This window comes from Myxine glutinosa, chromosome 9, assembly GCF_964187855.1.
Source record: "Myxine glutinosa chromosome 9, kmMyxGlut1.1, whole genome shotgun sequence".
NCBI classification, from domain to species: Eukaryota; Metazoa; Chordata; class Myxini; order Myxiniformes; family Myxinidae; genus Myxine; species Myxine glutinosa.
In genome coordinates, this window is record NC_136269.1 from 15295571 (window position 1) to 15312705 (window position 17135).

Here is a 17135-nt window from a genome sequence, read left to right on the forward strand (position 1 = left end):
ACACACACACACACACACACACACACACACACACACACACACACACACACACACACACACACACACACACACACACGTTAATCAAACTCTCAATGCACAGATTCCAAACACACTTCAGAATGTAGTCCGGTATTTCAAAACTTCAATGTTGTTGACAATTTGAGGGTAATCTCATCACACACCTTGAACAAAGGGTTGGCTCCATTTTTCAGGAGGCATTCCACAGCTGGCAGGCAGAGGTTTGCTGAAGCGATGTGCAGTGCTGTGCCAAAATCAAAGTCACTGCAGGTCGAATCCAGAACTGCAGGAACAAAGAACGAATCCACATCGCAAACCAATGTCAACCGATTCACACGCAAAGCAACTCAAACCAAACAAAGGAACTCAAACCGAACAAAGGAACTCAAACCGAACAAAGGAACTCAAACCGAACAAAGGAACTCAAACCGAACAAAGGAACTCAAACCGAACAAAGGAACTCAAACCGAACAAAGGAACTCAAACCGAACAAAGGAACTCAAACCGAACAAAGGAACTCAAACCGAACAAAGGAACTCAAACCGAACAAAGGAACTCAAACCGAACAAAGGAACTCAAACCGAACAAAGGAACTCAAACCGAACAAAGGAACTCAAACCGAACAAAGGAACTCAAACCGAACAAAGGAACTCAAACCGAACAAAGGAACTCAAACCGAACAAAGGAACTCAAACCGAACAAAGGAACTCAAACCGAACAAAGGAACTCAAACCGAACAAAGGAACTCAAACCGAACAAAGGAACTCAAACCGAACAAAGGAACTCAAACCGAACAAAGGAACTCAAACCGAACAAAGGAACTCAAACCGAACAAAGGAACTCAAACCGAACAAAGGAACTCAAACCGAACAAAGGAACTCAAACCGAACAAAGGAACTCAAACCAAACAAAGCAACTCAAACCAAACAAAGCAACTCAAACCAAACAAAGCAACTCAAACCGAACAAAGGAACTCAAACCGAACAAAGCAACTCAAACCAAACAAAGGAACTCAAACCAAACAAAGGAACTCAAACCAAACAAAGGAACTCAAACCGAACAAAGGAACTCAAACCGAACAAAGGAACTCAAACCGAACAAAGGAACTCAAACCGAACAAAGGAACTCAAACCGAACAAAGGAACTCAAACCGAACAAAGGAACTCAAACCGAACAAAGGAACTCAAACCGAACAAAGGAACTCAAACCGAACAAAGGAACTCAAACCAAACAAAGGAACTCAAACCAAACAAAGCAACTCAAACCAAACAAAGGAACTCAAACCAAACAAAGGAACTCAAACCAAACAAAGGAACTCAAACCAAACAAAGGAACTCAAACCAAACAAAGGAACTCAAACCAAACAAAGGAACTCAAACCGAACAAAGGAACTCAAACCAAACAAAGGAACTCAAACCAAACAAAGGAACTCAAACCGAACAAAGGAACTCAAACCGAACAAAGGAACTCAAACCGAACAAAGGAACTCAAACCAAACAAAGGAACTCAAACCAAACAAAGGAACTCAAACCGAACAAAGGAACTCAAACCGAACAAAGGAACTCAAACCGAACAAAGGAACTCAAACCGAACAAAGGAACTCAAACCAAACAAAGGAACTCAAACCAAACAAAGGAACTCAAACCAAACAAAGGAACTCAAACCAAACAAAGGAACTCAAACCGAACAAAGGAACTCAAACCGAACAAAGGAACTCAAACCGAACAAAGGAACTCAAACCGAACAAAGCAACTCAAACCAAACAAAGGAACTCAAACCAAACAAAGCAACTCAAACCAAACAAAGCAACTCAAACCAAACAAAGCAACTCAAACCAAACAAAGCAACTCAAACCAAACAAAGCAACTCAAACCAAACAAAGCAACTCAACCCAAACAAAGCAACTCAAACCAAACAAAGGAACTCAAACCGAACAAAGGAACTCAAACCAAACAAAGGAACTCAAACCGAACAAAGCAACTCAAACCAAACAAAGGAACTCAAACCGAACAAAGCAACTCAAACCAAACAAAGTAACTCAAACCAAACAAAGCAACTCAAACCAAACAAAGCAACTCGAACCAAACAAAGGAACTCGAACCAAACAAAGGAACTCGAACCAAACAAAGGAACTCGAACCAAACAAAGGAACTCGAACCAAACAAAGGAACTCGAACCAAACAAAGGAACTCGAACCAAACAAAGCAACTCGAACCAAACAAAGCAACTCAAACCAAACAAAGGAACTCAAACCAAACAAAGGAACTCAAACCAAACAAAGGAACTCAAACCAAACAAAGGAACTCAAACCAAACAAAGGAACTCAAACCAAACAAAGCAACTCAAACCAAACAAAGCAACTCAAACCAAACAAAGCAACTCAACCCAAACGAAGCAACTCAAACCGAACAAAGGAACTCAAACCGAACAAAGGAACTCAAACCGAACAAAGGAACTCAAACCAAACAAAGCAACTCAAACCAAACAAAGCAAATCAAACCAAACAAAGGAACTCAAACAAAACAAAGGAACTCGAACCAAACAAAGGAACTCGAACCAAACAAAGGAACTCGAACCAAACAAAGCAACTCGAACCAAACAAAGCAACTCAAACCAAACAAAGGAACTCAAACCAAACAAAGGAACTCAAACCAAACAAAGGAACTCAAACCAAACAAAGGAACTCAAACCAAACAAAGGAACTCAAACCAAACAAAGCAACTCAAACCAAACAAAGCAACTCAAACCAAACAAAGGAACTCAAACCAAGCAAAGGAACTCAAACCGAACAAAGGAACTCAAACCGAACAAAGGAACTCAAACCAAGCAAAGGAACTCAAACCGAACAAAGGAACTCAAACCGAACAAAGGAACTCAAACTGAACAAAGGAACTCAAACCGAACAAAGGAACTCAAACCGAACAAAGGAACTCAAACCGAACAAAGGAACTCAAACCGAACAAAGGAACTCAAACCGAACAAAGCAACTCAAACCAAACAAAGCAGCTCAAACCAAACAAAGCAACTCAAACCAAACAAAGGAACTCAAACCGAACAAAGGAACTCAAACCGAACAAAGGAACTCAAACCAAACAAAGCAACTCAAACCAAACAAAGCAACTCAAACCAAACAAAGCAACTCAAACCAAACAAAGCAACTCAAACCAAACAAAGGAACTCGGCGAAGGACAAAGAAACACTGGAGGAGACCATTTGGTTGAGCTGTTATAACCTGTTATAACCACACAATTAACTTGCTCTATCAGTTTACTCAACTTCAATCTTCTTTCATATCCAGCCACATGAGTGTGGTGGCATCATTGCTGGGGGAGCAGCAGTGCCTTTGATGTTGTGTCCCCTCTAGGTTAGAGTAGAAATTTGTAATTTGTTCATGGTGCCGGAGATAGCTCGCCTACTCTTCGCGAAGGACACAGTGGGGTCTTTAACGTCCACTAACAAATTCCGGCACATGGGACACCCGGCTTAACGTCCATCCGAGAATACCTTGTTGCCAGCGAAACACCAGGATGACAGTTTATAGCTGGGTCGGGATTCAAACCCAAGCTCGACAGCTTAGATGGGAGTGTGCGTACCTCTGGGCCATCCTGCCAGCCTGACAACTTCAGTGTACCTGGACCAGTGGGAACTCCATTGTTATTTTCCTCTTGCTCTTTGGTGGTCCGCCAGATGGTAGTTTCCATGCCTCTAAAGCAGTCTCCTGACGAGGATTAGACTGGGTGGTTTGTCATTGCCTTCCAAGCATGTCAAACAGGAACCTGTAATTTTCTCTGAAGCTATAGACTGCCAGCACACAATGGCCTACTCTTTGTGAAATATAGCATGGGACCTTTAATGTCCATCAGCAGTAAATGGCAGTAAGTAGGGCATGAAGTTAACCAGCAAGTAGGGCATGAAGTTAACCAGCAAGTAGGGCATGAAGTTAACCAGCAAGTAGGGCATGAAGTTAACCAGCAAGTAGGGCATGAAGTTAACCAGAAAGTAGAGCATGAGCTTAATCAGCAAGCAAGTAGAGCATGAGGTTAAACAGCAAGCATGTATGGCATGAGGTTAGCCAGCAAGCATGTAGAGCATGAGGTTAGCCAGCAAGCATGTATGGCATGAGGTTAGCCAGCAAGCATGTATGGCATGAGGTTAGCCAGCAAGCATGTATGGCATGAGGTTAGCCAGCAAGCATGTATGGCATGAGGTTAAACAGCAAGCATGTATGGCATGAGGTTAAACAGCAAGCATGTATGGCATGAGGTTAGCCAGCAAGCATGTATGGCATGAGGTTAGCCAGCAAGTTGGACATGATGTTAACCAGCAAGTAGGGCATGAGGTTAAACAGCAAGCATGTATGGCATGAGGTTAAACAGCAAGCATGTATGGCATGAGGTTAAACAGCAAGCATGTATGGCATGAGGTTAGCCAGCAAGCATGTATGGCATGAGGTTAAACAGCAAGCATGTATGGCATGAGGTTAGCCAGCAAGCATGTAGAGCATGAGGTTAGCCAGCAAGCATGTATGGCATGAGGTTAGCCAGCAAGCATGTATGGCATGAGGTTAGCCAGCAAGCATGTATGGCATGAGGTTAGCCAGCAAGCAAGTAGAGCATGAGGTTAAACAGCAAGCATGTATGGCATGAGGTTAGCCAGCAAGCATGTATGGCATGAGGTTAGCCAGCAAGCATGTATGGCATGAGGTTAGCCAGCAAGTTGGACATGATGTTAACCAGCAAGTAGGGCATGAGGTTAACCAGCAAATAGGGTATGAGGTTAACCAGCAAGCAAGTAGAGCATGAGGTTAACCAGCAAGCAAGTACGGCATGAGGTTAACATCCAAGTTGGGCATGAGGTTAACCAGCAAGCAAGTAGAGCATGAGGTTAACCAGCAAGCAAGTAGGGCATGAGGTTAACCAGCAAGTAGGGTATGAGGTTAACCAGGAAATAAGGCATGAGGTTAACCATCAAGGAGGGCATGCGGTTAACCAGCAAGGAGGGCATGCGGTTAACCCACAACCAATGGACAGCACACTATTTGATGAACACACCTTGCCTGGGAAGCACCAGGGTGACAGTTTATAGTCAAGCCGGGGATAAAACCCAGACTGGAAGGCTCAGAGCAGAGTATTCTACCTGGAAGCTACCTTATCAACCCCAATATGCTTGTTTTTTTTCTTCTCAAAATGTCCTTTTTCTCTAGGGCGCTGGAGGAGATTGTATTAATGCAAGATCAAGTAGTAATTTGTTTGGATCATCATTGTCGGATCTTCATGGGAATGCCATAATCTCCCATGAGCCTCATCAATTTGAGCAACAGGCCTACCTGTTAATCCAGCAGTTTTGATAATGAGCTGGATGATCTCCGGTACATCAAAGTAAGCCGCGTAGTGCATGGCATTCATGTTGGTCCAGCGACTGCGCGCATTCACATCGGCTCCGAGTTCGAGCAGGTGAGCTGCAAATTGCGTGGCTCGTGCCGGATCACCTGCACCGTCGGTGAGCAAAATTCGCATTTGCCAAGACTTACCTCCTCCTGCAAGAAACCTCCATCTCAAAACAAGGCAATGCCACACCGTGCCAGGAAACGTGTCCGCTTTGCGGTCTACCCATGAAAGGTGTTGCATCAAGTGATGACATAAACACCCCCCAGACAATGAAATATTTCAAGGCAATGCAGGTTGTCCATTGTTAAGTTAACAAAAATATGAAAATTCAGCCATTAGGTCCAATTAAAGTGCAATAAGCCATTTCGGGTAAAATTTAGTACCGTAGTTAGCTCGATTTAACCACATAGCCATCAACAATGAAAACCAAATTCATTAAAATGGCTGACAGCACTTTCTGTCGAGGTCATGTGACAATGACGAGGAGAAAAAAAAAATGAAGAAATTGAGGAATGACAACAGATGATGAACTCAGGAGCTCGTGTCAGATTAGTGATATATACAGTATATATATATATACTAAGCGTCGATACTGAGGTACGGGCTTATTTTAGCTGAGGCTAATGACTGTACCTGAGTTGCTGTGTTGTCATGATTTACATCAATCATAATACAAACAATTACTTTGCACAAATGTATTTGTTGTGTTTGTGATATTACATTTTTATAGGCAATTTTGGTTGAATGTTTATTTTTCAAGAAAGAACCCCTCTGCACATACATAGGGGAGGCGTAGGTGCAGACTGGAAGTTTGGGGTGATTCCACCTCACCACCACGTAATTCAAAACACCCCACCACCACGTAATTCAAAACACCTCACCACCAAGTAATTCAAAACACCTCACCACCAAGTAACTCAAAACACCTCACCACCAAGTAATTCAAAACACCTCACCACCACGTAATTCAAAACACCTCACCACCACGTAATTCAAAACACCTCACCACCAAGTAATTCAAAACACCTCACCACCAAGTAACTCAAAACACCTCACCACCAAGTAATTCAAAACACCTCACCACCACGTAATTCAAAACACCTCACCACCACGTAATTCAAAACACCTCACCACCAAGTAATTCAAAACACCTCACCACCAAGTAACTCAAAACACCTCACCACCAAGTAATTCAAAACACCTCACCACCACGTAATTCAAAACACCTCACCACCACGTAATTCAAAACACCTCACCACCACGTAATTCAAAACACCTCACCACCAAGTAATTCAAAACACCTCACAGCCATAAAACACGTAATAAAAACACCTCACCACCACGAAATTGAAAACACCTCATAGCCATAAAACACGTAATAAAAACACCTCACCACCACAAAATTGAAAACACCTCACAGCCATCAAACACGTAATAAAAACACTTCACCACCACAAAATTCAAAACACCTCACCACCACGTAATTCAAAACACCTCACCACCAAGTAATTCAAAACACCTCACAGCCATAAAACACGTAATAAAAACACCTCACAGCCATAAAACACGTAATAAAAACACCTCACCACCACGAAATTAAAAACACCTCACAGCCATCAAACACGTAATAAAAACACTTCACCACCACAAAATTCAAAACACCTCACCACCAAGTAATTTAAAACACCTCACCACCAAGTAATTTTAAAACACCTCACAGCCATAAAACACGTAATAAAAACACCTCACCACCACAACCTTCAAAACACCTCACCACCAAGTAATTCAAAACACCTCACCACCAAGTAATTTTAAAACACCTCACCACCACATAATTCAAAACACCTCACCACCAAGTAATTTTAAAACACCTCACCAAGTAATTCAAAACACCTCACCACCAAGTAATTCAAAACACCTCACCACCAAGTAATTTAAAACACCTCATCACCAAGTAATTTAAAACACCTCACCACCAAGTAATTTTAAAACACCTCACCACCAAGTAATTTTAAAACACCTCACCACCACATAATTCAAAACACCTCACCACCAAGTAATTTTAAAACACCTCACCAAGTAATTTTAAAACACCTCACCACCAAGTAATTCAAAACACCTCACCACCAAGTAATTTTAAAACACCTCACCACCAAGTAATTTAAAACACCTCACCACCAAGTAATTTAAAACACCTCACCACCAAGTAATTTAAAATACCTCACCACCAAGTAATTCAAAACACCTCACCACCAAGTAATTCAAAACACCTCACCACCAAGTAATTCAAAATACCTCACCACCAAGTAATTCAAAACACCTCACAGCCATAAAACACATATAAAAACACCTCACCACCACGAAATTAAAAACACCTCATCACCAAGTAATTTAAAACACCTCACAGCCATAAAACACATAATAAAAACACCTCACCACCACAAAATTCAAAACACCTCACCACCAAGTAATTTAAAACACCTCACAGCCATAAAACATAATAAAAACACCACCACCACAAAATTCAAAAGACCTCACCACCAAGTAATTTAAAACACCTCACAGCCATAAGACACGTAATAAAAACACCTCACCACCACGAAATTCAAAACACCTCACCACCACAAAATTCAAAACCTCACCACCAAGTAATTTAAAACACCTCACATCCATAAAACACGTAATAAAAACACCTCACCACCACGAAATTAAAAACACCTCACCACCAAGTAATTTAAAACACCTCACAGCCATGAAACACGTAATAAAAACACCTCACCACCACGAAATTAAAAACACCTCACCACCACGAAATTGAAAACACCTCACAGCCATGAAACACGTAATAAAAACACCTCACCACCACAAAATTAAAAACACCTCACCACCACATAATTCAAAATACATCACCACAACTTTATTAAAAACACTTCACAACCACAGAAACAAAAGTTTGAGGGAGTCGTTAAGTGACAACACAGACACTAGATATATGAATGTAAATGTAGATATATAGATAAATGACTGTACCCAAGTTGCCGTTTTGTCATGGTTTAAACCAATCATAATTCAAACAATTATTTTGCACAAATGTATTTGTAATATACATATCACATTTTATAAACAATTGAAGTTGAAAACTTAAGTTGCGAAAAAATAAATTCCACAAAACAATTGATTGTTCACCGCCAATAAACAATTGAAGTTGAAAACTTAAGTTGGGAAAAAAAAAATTCCCCCAAAAATTCCCCCAAAAAAAAAATTTGAGAATTTTTCAAATAAAAAATACCCTTAGGACATACCGACGGGAGAGATATGTGCATACCAGAAGTTTGGTACGATTTCACAAAAGTTTGAGAAAGCAGTTCAGTGACAACACAACACAAGACACAGGACAGGACAGGACAGACGCTGCACAGATATGAATGAATATGAATGAATGAATTGTGTATACATTGTATATATATACATATATATATGACAAGGATGGCTGTCTGTTCGTCTGTTCGTCTGTTATGCTGATTGCCTGTGTGAGGATAGGTGCTCAGTGAGTGGCTCCTTGCAAGATTATTGTATCGGCTTATTAAAAGCTGATATTCAAAATCTAATTCAATATGTTTACGATTGGAACTCATGGCCTAAATAATTATGTCGAAATCTAGCGTGAAATCGGAAAATAATATGGAAAAAATAATTAACAAAAACCCGATATATAATTAAATAATACGCTTTGCAGGACGTGAGGTAAAACGGCTCCAAACCGAAGTGTTGTATTCACAATCGCCATGAGTTCCCGATAACTTTTCTCTTCAGTGCGGAAAAGACCAACAGCGACTATTAAAAGCATCATCTAATGTGGAAAGTGTGCAGCAAATCGGTGGCACAGGCGTCCTGAGGCACATGGTTTGAGTAGGCCCCAGGCTTCAAGCCTACCGGTCTGTAAGATAATTATTTTATGGCCCAGTAGAACTGGAATCAATCCAAGCTATGTAAACACAATGTCTTATAAATGCACATAAGCAATAGCAATGTTTTGGCTTCATTACATAACCCGAGTTATTTTATTTTTTGAGGCATCGAGCAATCAAGCCAGCGTTCAGTGCCTACGCACCACCCAAGGTGATCTTCATTCTAATGAAGCAGCACTTGCACGGAAAGAAGGAATGAAGAAATTCGCCTTATGTTTTGACCCGTTCATGTTTAGTATCCCATTTCGACCCGTTCCTGTTTCCCATTCCCTCATCTTACGATAATTCACCAAATGTCCGTCTGTCCGTTCGAAGGTACCGCAAAAACGGCTGAACCGATCGCAGCGATATTTTGGGTGGGTATTCCTGGGACCCCTGGGAGTAAAATAGGTTATATTGTTTTTCCAAGTTTTCCAATTTTCCAATTTTTCCAAACACAATGGAATAATATTTACCGATATGAACAGTGATGTGGCTTTTATTGAAATTCTACAAATACTGTTTAGATTTTGATGAAAATTATGAACCTGCTGTGAATGCGGAAGTGGACAGATGACGGCAATGCGCGGGTTTGATAATATCCCAATAAAACCGTCATTCAATCGCAATGTTAAATCGTTAAATGTTAATCGTGTTTATCGTTTTGTTAAAGTATCAATTGATGATTGGAATTGAGTGAATACAAGTACGATTTTGAATTCATCATTGTGTTCACCCAACCGTACGGCACTTCACATCAGGATTTAAATATTTGTTTATGTCACGAATGTTGTTAAAAGTTTATTTTTTATATGAATGTTATTTAATTTGTGATTGGAGTTATGCTGTTTGGAAAGAAAAAAAAAGAAGAGATATATCGAGTTCAAGTGAATGACGAAATGCCGTGACGGTTTCTACTTTCTAAACGTGACATTCGCGGATCGCCATATGCAGATTCACCATTGACTGGGTATGGAACACACGTACCTGTTTGTTCGCGAACGGGTATGTTTTTCGTGGAAGTCCTTCACGAACTTGCTGTCCATGTCTGACGTGCGACTGAAGGTGCTGCAGGAATGTGGAATTTATTGGTTTCGTGCTTTAGCATTCGCCATTTCTGCATTGTCTGTTTGCTTCTGGCCTCCCACCCGTGTGTAGCACACGGGTACCTCACTAGTTTCTGTAAATACAGCTGTGTTCATAACAGCACTGCAGTTGGTGGAATTCTGGCTACAAAGTAGGTGGAATTCCTGTTGTTAAAGTTTATAACTTCTTATAATCAGAGCAACGAGGGAGAAGGAAAGCAATCATTATGTCAGTTAATGAATGTATATTATGTAATAGTTGGGTGAGAACAGAGAGTTTTCCTACTCTCTATTCTTACCCAGCTATTTCTTGCTTTGTTTTCCAATGAAATTGTGGATCATGGAAGAGCAAGGCAACACGGGAGATAATACATTGCGCTGATGGTGGAGTAGTGAGGCAACAAGCAGGGGGAATGAAAGAACCAGGGAAAGAGGAATGGGAGGAAAAAGAGAAACATCGCCATCGCCGATAGGCCGGTGCTTCCTCTGTCTTCTGCCTCCTTACTGGTCTTGGACCCTCTGCCTCCCCCCCCCCCCCCACTTCCCCACCCCACACCCCAGGTATCTGCATGCAAGCAGCACGTAGTCCACCAGCAACCTCCAAAACTCACTTCCACTCATTTGTTCCTCTTTTCTCTCACCTGTGGAACGAATGCCCACATTCTCTTCAATCTTGTTCTTCACTCCAGATCTTCAAGACAACTGTTCACTGCCACTCAGATCATCCCCATTCCAAAGCCATGATCTTTTCTACACCAGTTAACCCCCCCCCCCAAACCTCCCAACTCCCCCCACAACCTACAAATTTTGCTTCTGTATCCATCTTGTCCATCCCTTGCGTTTTCTCCTACCTCTCATCGCTACCGACATCCCTTGTTGTCCGCCTCCATATATTTTCTCCCTCGGCCCTACCGTTGGCATTTCCCCCTTCTCCTCCTGCTGTTCCTTTTGTTATGTTGCGTACTGATCCATTCTGTGTTCTAGCTCTTCCACGAGCCTTCACTCTGTATACAAGCACACCCAAGTAAGGCCTGGACAAGGACAAGGCCTCAGCACATAAATTACATAACTACAAAACGAGACATGTGAATACATTAGATGAACAAATTAATCAGCAACAATTAACCGTTAAACAATACAATTACAGAATTACAGAACAAGTATCAACTTCCAAAGATGGTGTATGGCTATGAAAGAAGCCAGAACCCCTGTTATTAATAACAGGTTATTAAAAATATGAAAAATAACATTTTTACTCGACTTCTTACATATGGCAAATATTTGCTACGGGTCAGTGAATCATAATAAATAATTAAATAGACGATTGGAAAACAAACCCTGGTTTTCATCTCCATCACTAAGGTGGTAAATAATATAATTGACAACTGTATATGTTTTTTTTAAAGATTAAAAGCAATGAAACCATCATGGATATTGGGATTATTGAATGTTCTCGTGTTGTGTGTTGGGGTAGAAAAGCTTGTGTTGAAGATACATAATGTGAAATACTCTTTGGGTTGGAGATAAGGGCATCGCAGTCTGATGGGAAGAATTGCCATTTTCGCTTTCTTTAGTCCCTTTAAATCATTGTTGACAATCCATCAAAGTAGTAAAGTTTTGCCCAAAACAAAACCACATATGGATAAGAATTTCATCAACTGATCCATCCTCTATGAATAAACACCAACAGCAGAGAAGAAGTGAGAGCGATAAGAACGTGTCACCAAAAACAAGTACACAGTGAGTTCACCAAAAAAAATCAGTGTACATTGAGGTCACAAAAATCAAGTGTACAGTGAGGACACCAAAATTCAGCGCACAGTAAAGTCACCAAAATTCAGTGTACAGTGAGGTAACAAATATTCAGTGTACAGTGAGATCACCAAAATTCAGTATACAGTGAGGTCACCAAAAATCAGTGTACAGTGAAGTCACCAAAATTCAGTATACAGTGAGGTTACCAAAATTCAGTGTACAGCGAAGTCAGCAAAATCAGTCCACAGTGAGGTCACAAAAATCAAGTATACAGTGCGGACACCAAAATTCAGTGTACAGTGAGGTAACAAATATTCAGTGTAGAGTGAGATCACCAAAATTCAGTATACAGTGAGGTCACCAAAAATCAATGTATAGTGAAGTCACCAAAATTCAGTATACAGTGAGGTTACCAAAATTCAGTGTACAGCGAGGTCAGCAAAATCAGTCCACAGTGAGGTCACACAAATCAAGTATACAGTGCAGACACCAAAAATCCAGTGTACAGTGAGGTCAGCAAAATCTATTTACAGTGAGGTCACAAAAATCAAGTGTACAATGAGGACACCAAAATTCAATGTAGAGTGAGGTCAGCAAAATCAGTGTACAGTGAGGTCAGAGTCCTGTAGAGAGGATCCAAGACAGAGATAAGAAAGGTTGGGAAATTTAAACATGTTCCTTCATGATCGTTATAGTAAATGTACAAACGAAAGCATGAATGCTGTTTAAAGAGGATAAATGTCTTTTTTATTAAGAGTGAAGAGAGGAATTCAAGCAGAGAGGACAGGTAGATCAATAAAAATGACAGGTCGACCCAGGCCATCATTACGTAAAACATCCGTTTGACAAAAATAACCAAAGAGGCAACATGGCCCAATAATCAAACAACACACGTGAGTAAAAGCAGCAGAATCTTACCAACCCCTGGTGCCCCAGCCTTGCATGTGAAATGCAGTAACGTCATGTCAGTTAACCCATCTCGGTCATCAATATTGCATCCTCTCCGCAGGATCTGCCAGAAGAACACAATGAAATAAAAAGTACAAAAGGTGGCGTACACAGGGAACACTATATCCAAACAGCGTTCAAAACATTCAATCCGAACAACAAACTCCAGGCTCACTGCTCACCTCCACTCGTTTGTCCCTCTTCCCTCTCACTTGTGGAACCAACTTCCTCAATCTGTTCAATCCCATTATTCCAGATGCCTGCTCGCTACCACCTCAGCTCCCATTCCCCTTCCAATGCTTCAAGGTAGCTTGCTGTTCACTGCCTCTTCAGGTGATCCCTCATCCATACGCATGATATTTTATACCCACATTAACCCTCTGCAAGCCCAGCCCTTCTTTGCTATGTTACTGTGTACCCCACACCCCACCTCCTCTTTCATTTTTGCTTTCTGTACCATCCCAATTATTCCCCTTCCTACAGTGTTTGAGTTTGTATCCAGATGTTTCACCCGCGGTGTCCTCCCCTTTATCTCATTCTTCCTCCACAAGGGTCTATCCGTCTACCCTGGTGTTGGTGTTTCCCTTTTCCACTGTGATCCAGTTGCTCTGTTCTGTGTTGTAGCTCTTCCAAGAGCCTCGACTTTGTACACATTTTTAAAAATCACATTATAACCTTTCAACAGATGAAAAAAATGTTAAAGTCTTCGTTCCACACGTGAAGATAAAATTGGTGGAGCAGTACTGCCACCTACCGCTAGCAAAGAGAGGCAGAAATACTGCACAACAAGAGCAATTAAAAACTTACAACAAAACAGAAGTTACAGACATTTCAATGATAAATCACTCGATATGCTTTTTCTTTCCTTTTTACATCCACATGGACATTGAGGAAGTTAGGAGTGGAGGAATGGTTGATCGGAATAGTGATGGCAATGTACAAAAGAGCGCGCACAGCTGTAAGGACGAAGGACGGGAACAGTGGTGAGTTTGAGGTAAAGGTGGGAGTGCATCAGGCGTCGGTACTAAGTCCACTACTATTTGTAGCTGTGATGGAGGTGCTTGCTCAGAACGTAAAGGAGGGTTAACCTCGGGAGTTGCTGTATGCAGATGATCTGGTGTTGATTGCGGAAAGTATGGATGGACTGAAGGAGAAGATGAACAAGTGGAAGGAATGTATTGAGACAAAAGGTCTGAAGGTGAATATAGGAAAAACTAAGGTGATGGCAAGTGGTAAAGCATGTGGTGAGTTGGAAAGAACTGGGAAGTGGCCATGTGCTGTGTGCAGGAAGGATGTCGGAGTGAACTCCATTCAATGTACAATGTGCGCTGAGTGGGTTCATCAAGATGTAGTGGTCTGAGAGGGTCATTAACCAGTGTGGCAGCTACATTCAAATGTAAGGTGTGCACAGAGGGAGCTGCAGATGGAGGAAATGTTGAGTTGGATGTTGGAGACGGCGTGAAGCTAGAAGGTGTGAAAACATTTTGCTACCTCGGAGACATGCTGAATGGAGAAGGTGGATCAGACTCGGCAGCAGTTGCTCGAGTGAGATGGGCATGGAAGAAGTTTTGGGAACTGAGTGGCGTGCTGATGAGGAGGGGAGTGTCGTTGAAGCTGAAGGGAAAGGTGTATGCTGCATGTGTGAGAAGTGTTATGATTTATGGGAGCGAGACATGGGTAATGAATGTAGAGCAGCAACGAAGGCTGGAAAGGGTGGAAATGCGAATGGTTTGGTGGATGTGTGGAGTATCGTTGAGAGAGAGGAAGACAAATGATGAATTGCGAAAGATGATGGGAATAGAGCCTGTGATTGATGCTGTGAAGAGAAACAGGTTGAGATGGTTTGGTCATGTGTTGAGGAAGGATGAAAGTGACTGGTTGAGAGGAGTGATGGAAATGAATGTAGAAGGAAGTAGAAGACGGGGAAGACCGAGAAAGACTTGGCTCAAGATGGTCGAAGAAGAAATGCGGGCAAGGGGGTTAACAAGGAGAGATGTAGAAAATAGGGCAAAATGGAGAAGATTGTCATGGGGATCGCAAGGCTAACCCCCGCTCTAGCAGGGAAAATGTCCTTAAAATGCATGTTGTTGTTGTTGTTGTTGTTTACATCCACCACCGATAGTGGATGGTGGAGGTTATGTTTTCACCCGTCTGTTTATCTGTCCGTTTGTCTGTGAACAAAATATCTCAAAAAATTGTGGACGCAAAATTTGGCAGAGAGGTAGTGTATGTGACAAGGACGAAATTGATTAGATTTAGGTGAAGATCTGGAATCGGATCCGGCTACTAGAAATTTTAAAGTGATTCTTCACCATTAGGAGATCGGGCCAAAAACTATACGTAGCAGGATATCTGAAAAAGTTGTGGACGGATTTGGACAAAACTTGTTGGACAGGTTGTGTGTGTGACAAGGAAGAATCGATTCCATTTTGGTGAAGATCCGGATCCGGATCCAGCTCGTAGAATTTTTAAAGTGATTCTTCACCATTAGGAGATATGGCCAACCAGGTGGAGGTATGCTCTCTACTGAGTGCCGTTCTAGTTTGTTATGTTTTCACCCCTGTCTGTCGGTCTTTTTCGTTTGTATGTTTGTCTGTGAGTGCAATAACTCGTGAGTGCTTTCAGCTATCTTCATCTAGCTTTACCAGAGGATTTCAAAGGACAAAAGTGAGGCTGCCATTCTTTTTTGACTACATAGGTCAAAGGTCAAGGTTCTCTCGTTTGTCCGGGCGATATCTCAGCCATCCTTTGAGCTAGGAAGCACAATAGTGAACAAGTGCTTTGGCAAAAGCTGAACTTTTCATTTTTTGATTAACAAATTCATTGATTAATTACTCTTTTATCGATTTATTAAGTACTTTTTTTTTTTTGTCTCATCTGGGCAATAGCTCGGGTACCTTTTGAGCTAGGAAGTTGATATGTGGACATGACAGTGACCAAGTGATTTGGCCGTGGAAGGTATTTTTGATTTATTGATGAATCAATTAATCAATTTATCGATTATTTGTTTAATTTCTCCATTAATTACTTAATTTTAAAAAAAGTTACAGATGCGAATGAAACAGTGGTGGTTTAGGTATGCTATAGCCAATTGATGAAGAAATTAATTATTTTACGATTATTATTTATTTCTTTTCATTGCACAATTAATCAATCAATTAATTGATTCGATTTTCGTCAATCCTGTCAGGTTACCACTTGACGTCCTTTCTTGTTTGTTTGTTTGTTTGTTTGTTTGTCTGTGAGCGTGATAACAAGCGAACGCTTTCAGCTATCTTTGTCAAACTTTACCAGAGGATTCCGAGGGGAAAAATTGAGGCTGTCAGTGTTATTTGACGAAATATGTCAGAGGTCAAGGTTCGCTCGATTTTCGTCATACCTGTGACCTGACGCATTCTTGTCTGTTTGTTTGTTTGTTTGTCTTTTTGTTTGTGAACAAGATATCTCAAAATGTTGTGGACGGATTCAGACGAAACTTGGTGGATAGGGTGAGTGTGTGAAAAGGAAGAATTTATTTGATTTTGGTTCAGGTCCGAATCCAGATCAGGCCTATCATTGGGATACAAAACGTAAACTGTTCAGCCTGGCAGATGTATGTGCTCTACCGAGTGCCGTTCTAGTTCAATTTAATACTGTTGCTAACTTTTAATTTAGTCGATGAAACGTTCGTTTCTACATATGAATCGATCTATACTCTTCACACACAAAAAAATCCAACAAGGTTTTAAGGCCGTTGCTGCTTTTCCGGCAAGTTCAAATGCGTTTGTGTTCAGGTTGAAGAGGGACCGGCGCAACGGCCTTTGCACTCGGCCATTAGCAACTATGATGAAAATGGAAACCAAAGTAGAACATAGTTCTAGGATAACATAGCTGTCTGAAAAGAACATGCAAATTGGCAACAACACAGGTCTACAAATGATCATAGGCAATTGTACATTGGCAGAAATCGCTTTAATAGCACGTGCGAGCACCATTAACACCAAAAACAACTTGTG

General features: G+C 41.2%; 2 protein-coding genes across 11 annotated transcripts in view; both read right to left on the reverse strand.

The window, feature by feature from the left end:
* The window catches only part of LOC144893586 (uncharacterized), an 896812-nt gene that overhangs the window by 703274 nt on the left and 176403 nt on the right, over positions 1–17135 (reverse strand). The gene's annotated exons all lie outside the window — the stretch shown is intronic.
* LOC137416991 (CAP-Gly domain-containing linker protein 4) overlaps positions 1–17135 on the reverse strand; it is a 142075-nt gene that overhangs the window by 58996 nt on the left and 65944 nt on the right. For 5 of the 10 annotated variants that reach the window (XM_078784110.1, XM_078784108.1, XM_078784111.1 and 2 more), the window contains 3 exons: positions 13111–13204; positions 5345–5506; positions 183–301 (listed from right to left, as the gene is read on the reverse strand). In XM_078784110.1, coding sequence (XP_078640236.1) covers positions 183–301; positions 5345–5506; positions 13111–13204 — 375 coding nt within the window. Of the gene's footprint in view, positions 1–182; positions 302–5344; positions 5555–13110; positions 13205–17135 lie in introns of all 10 variants that reach the window. The other 5 variants (XM_078784115.1, XM_078784116.1, XM_078784114.1 and 2 more) reach the window with 2 other exon arrangements.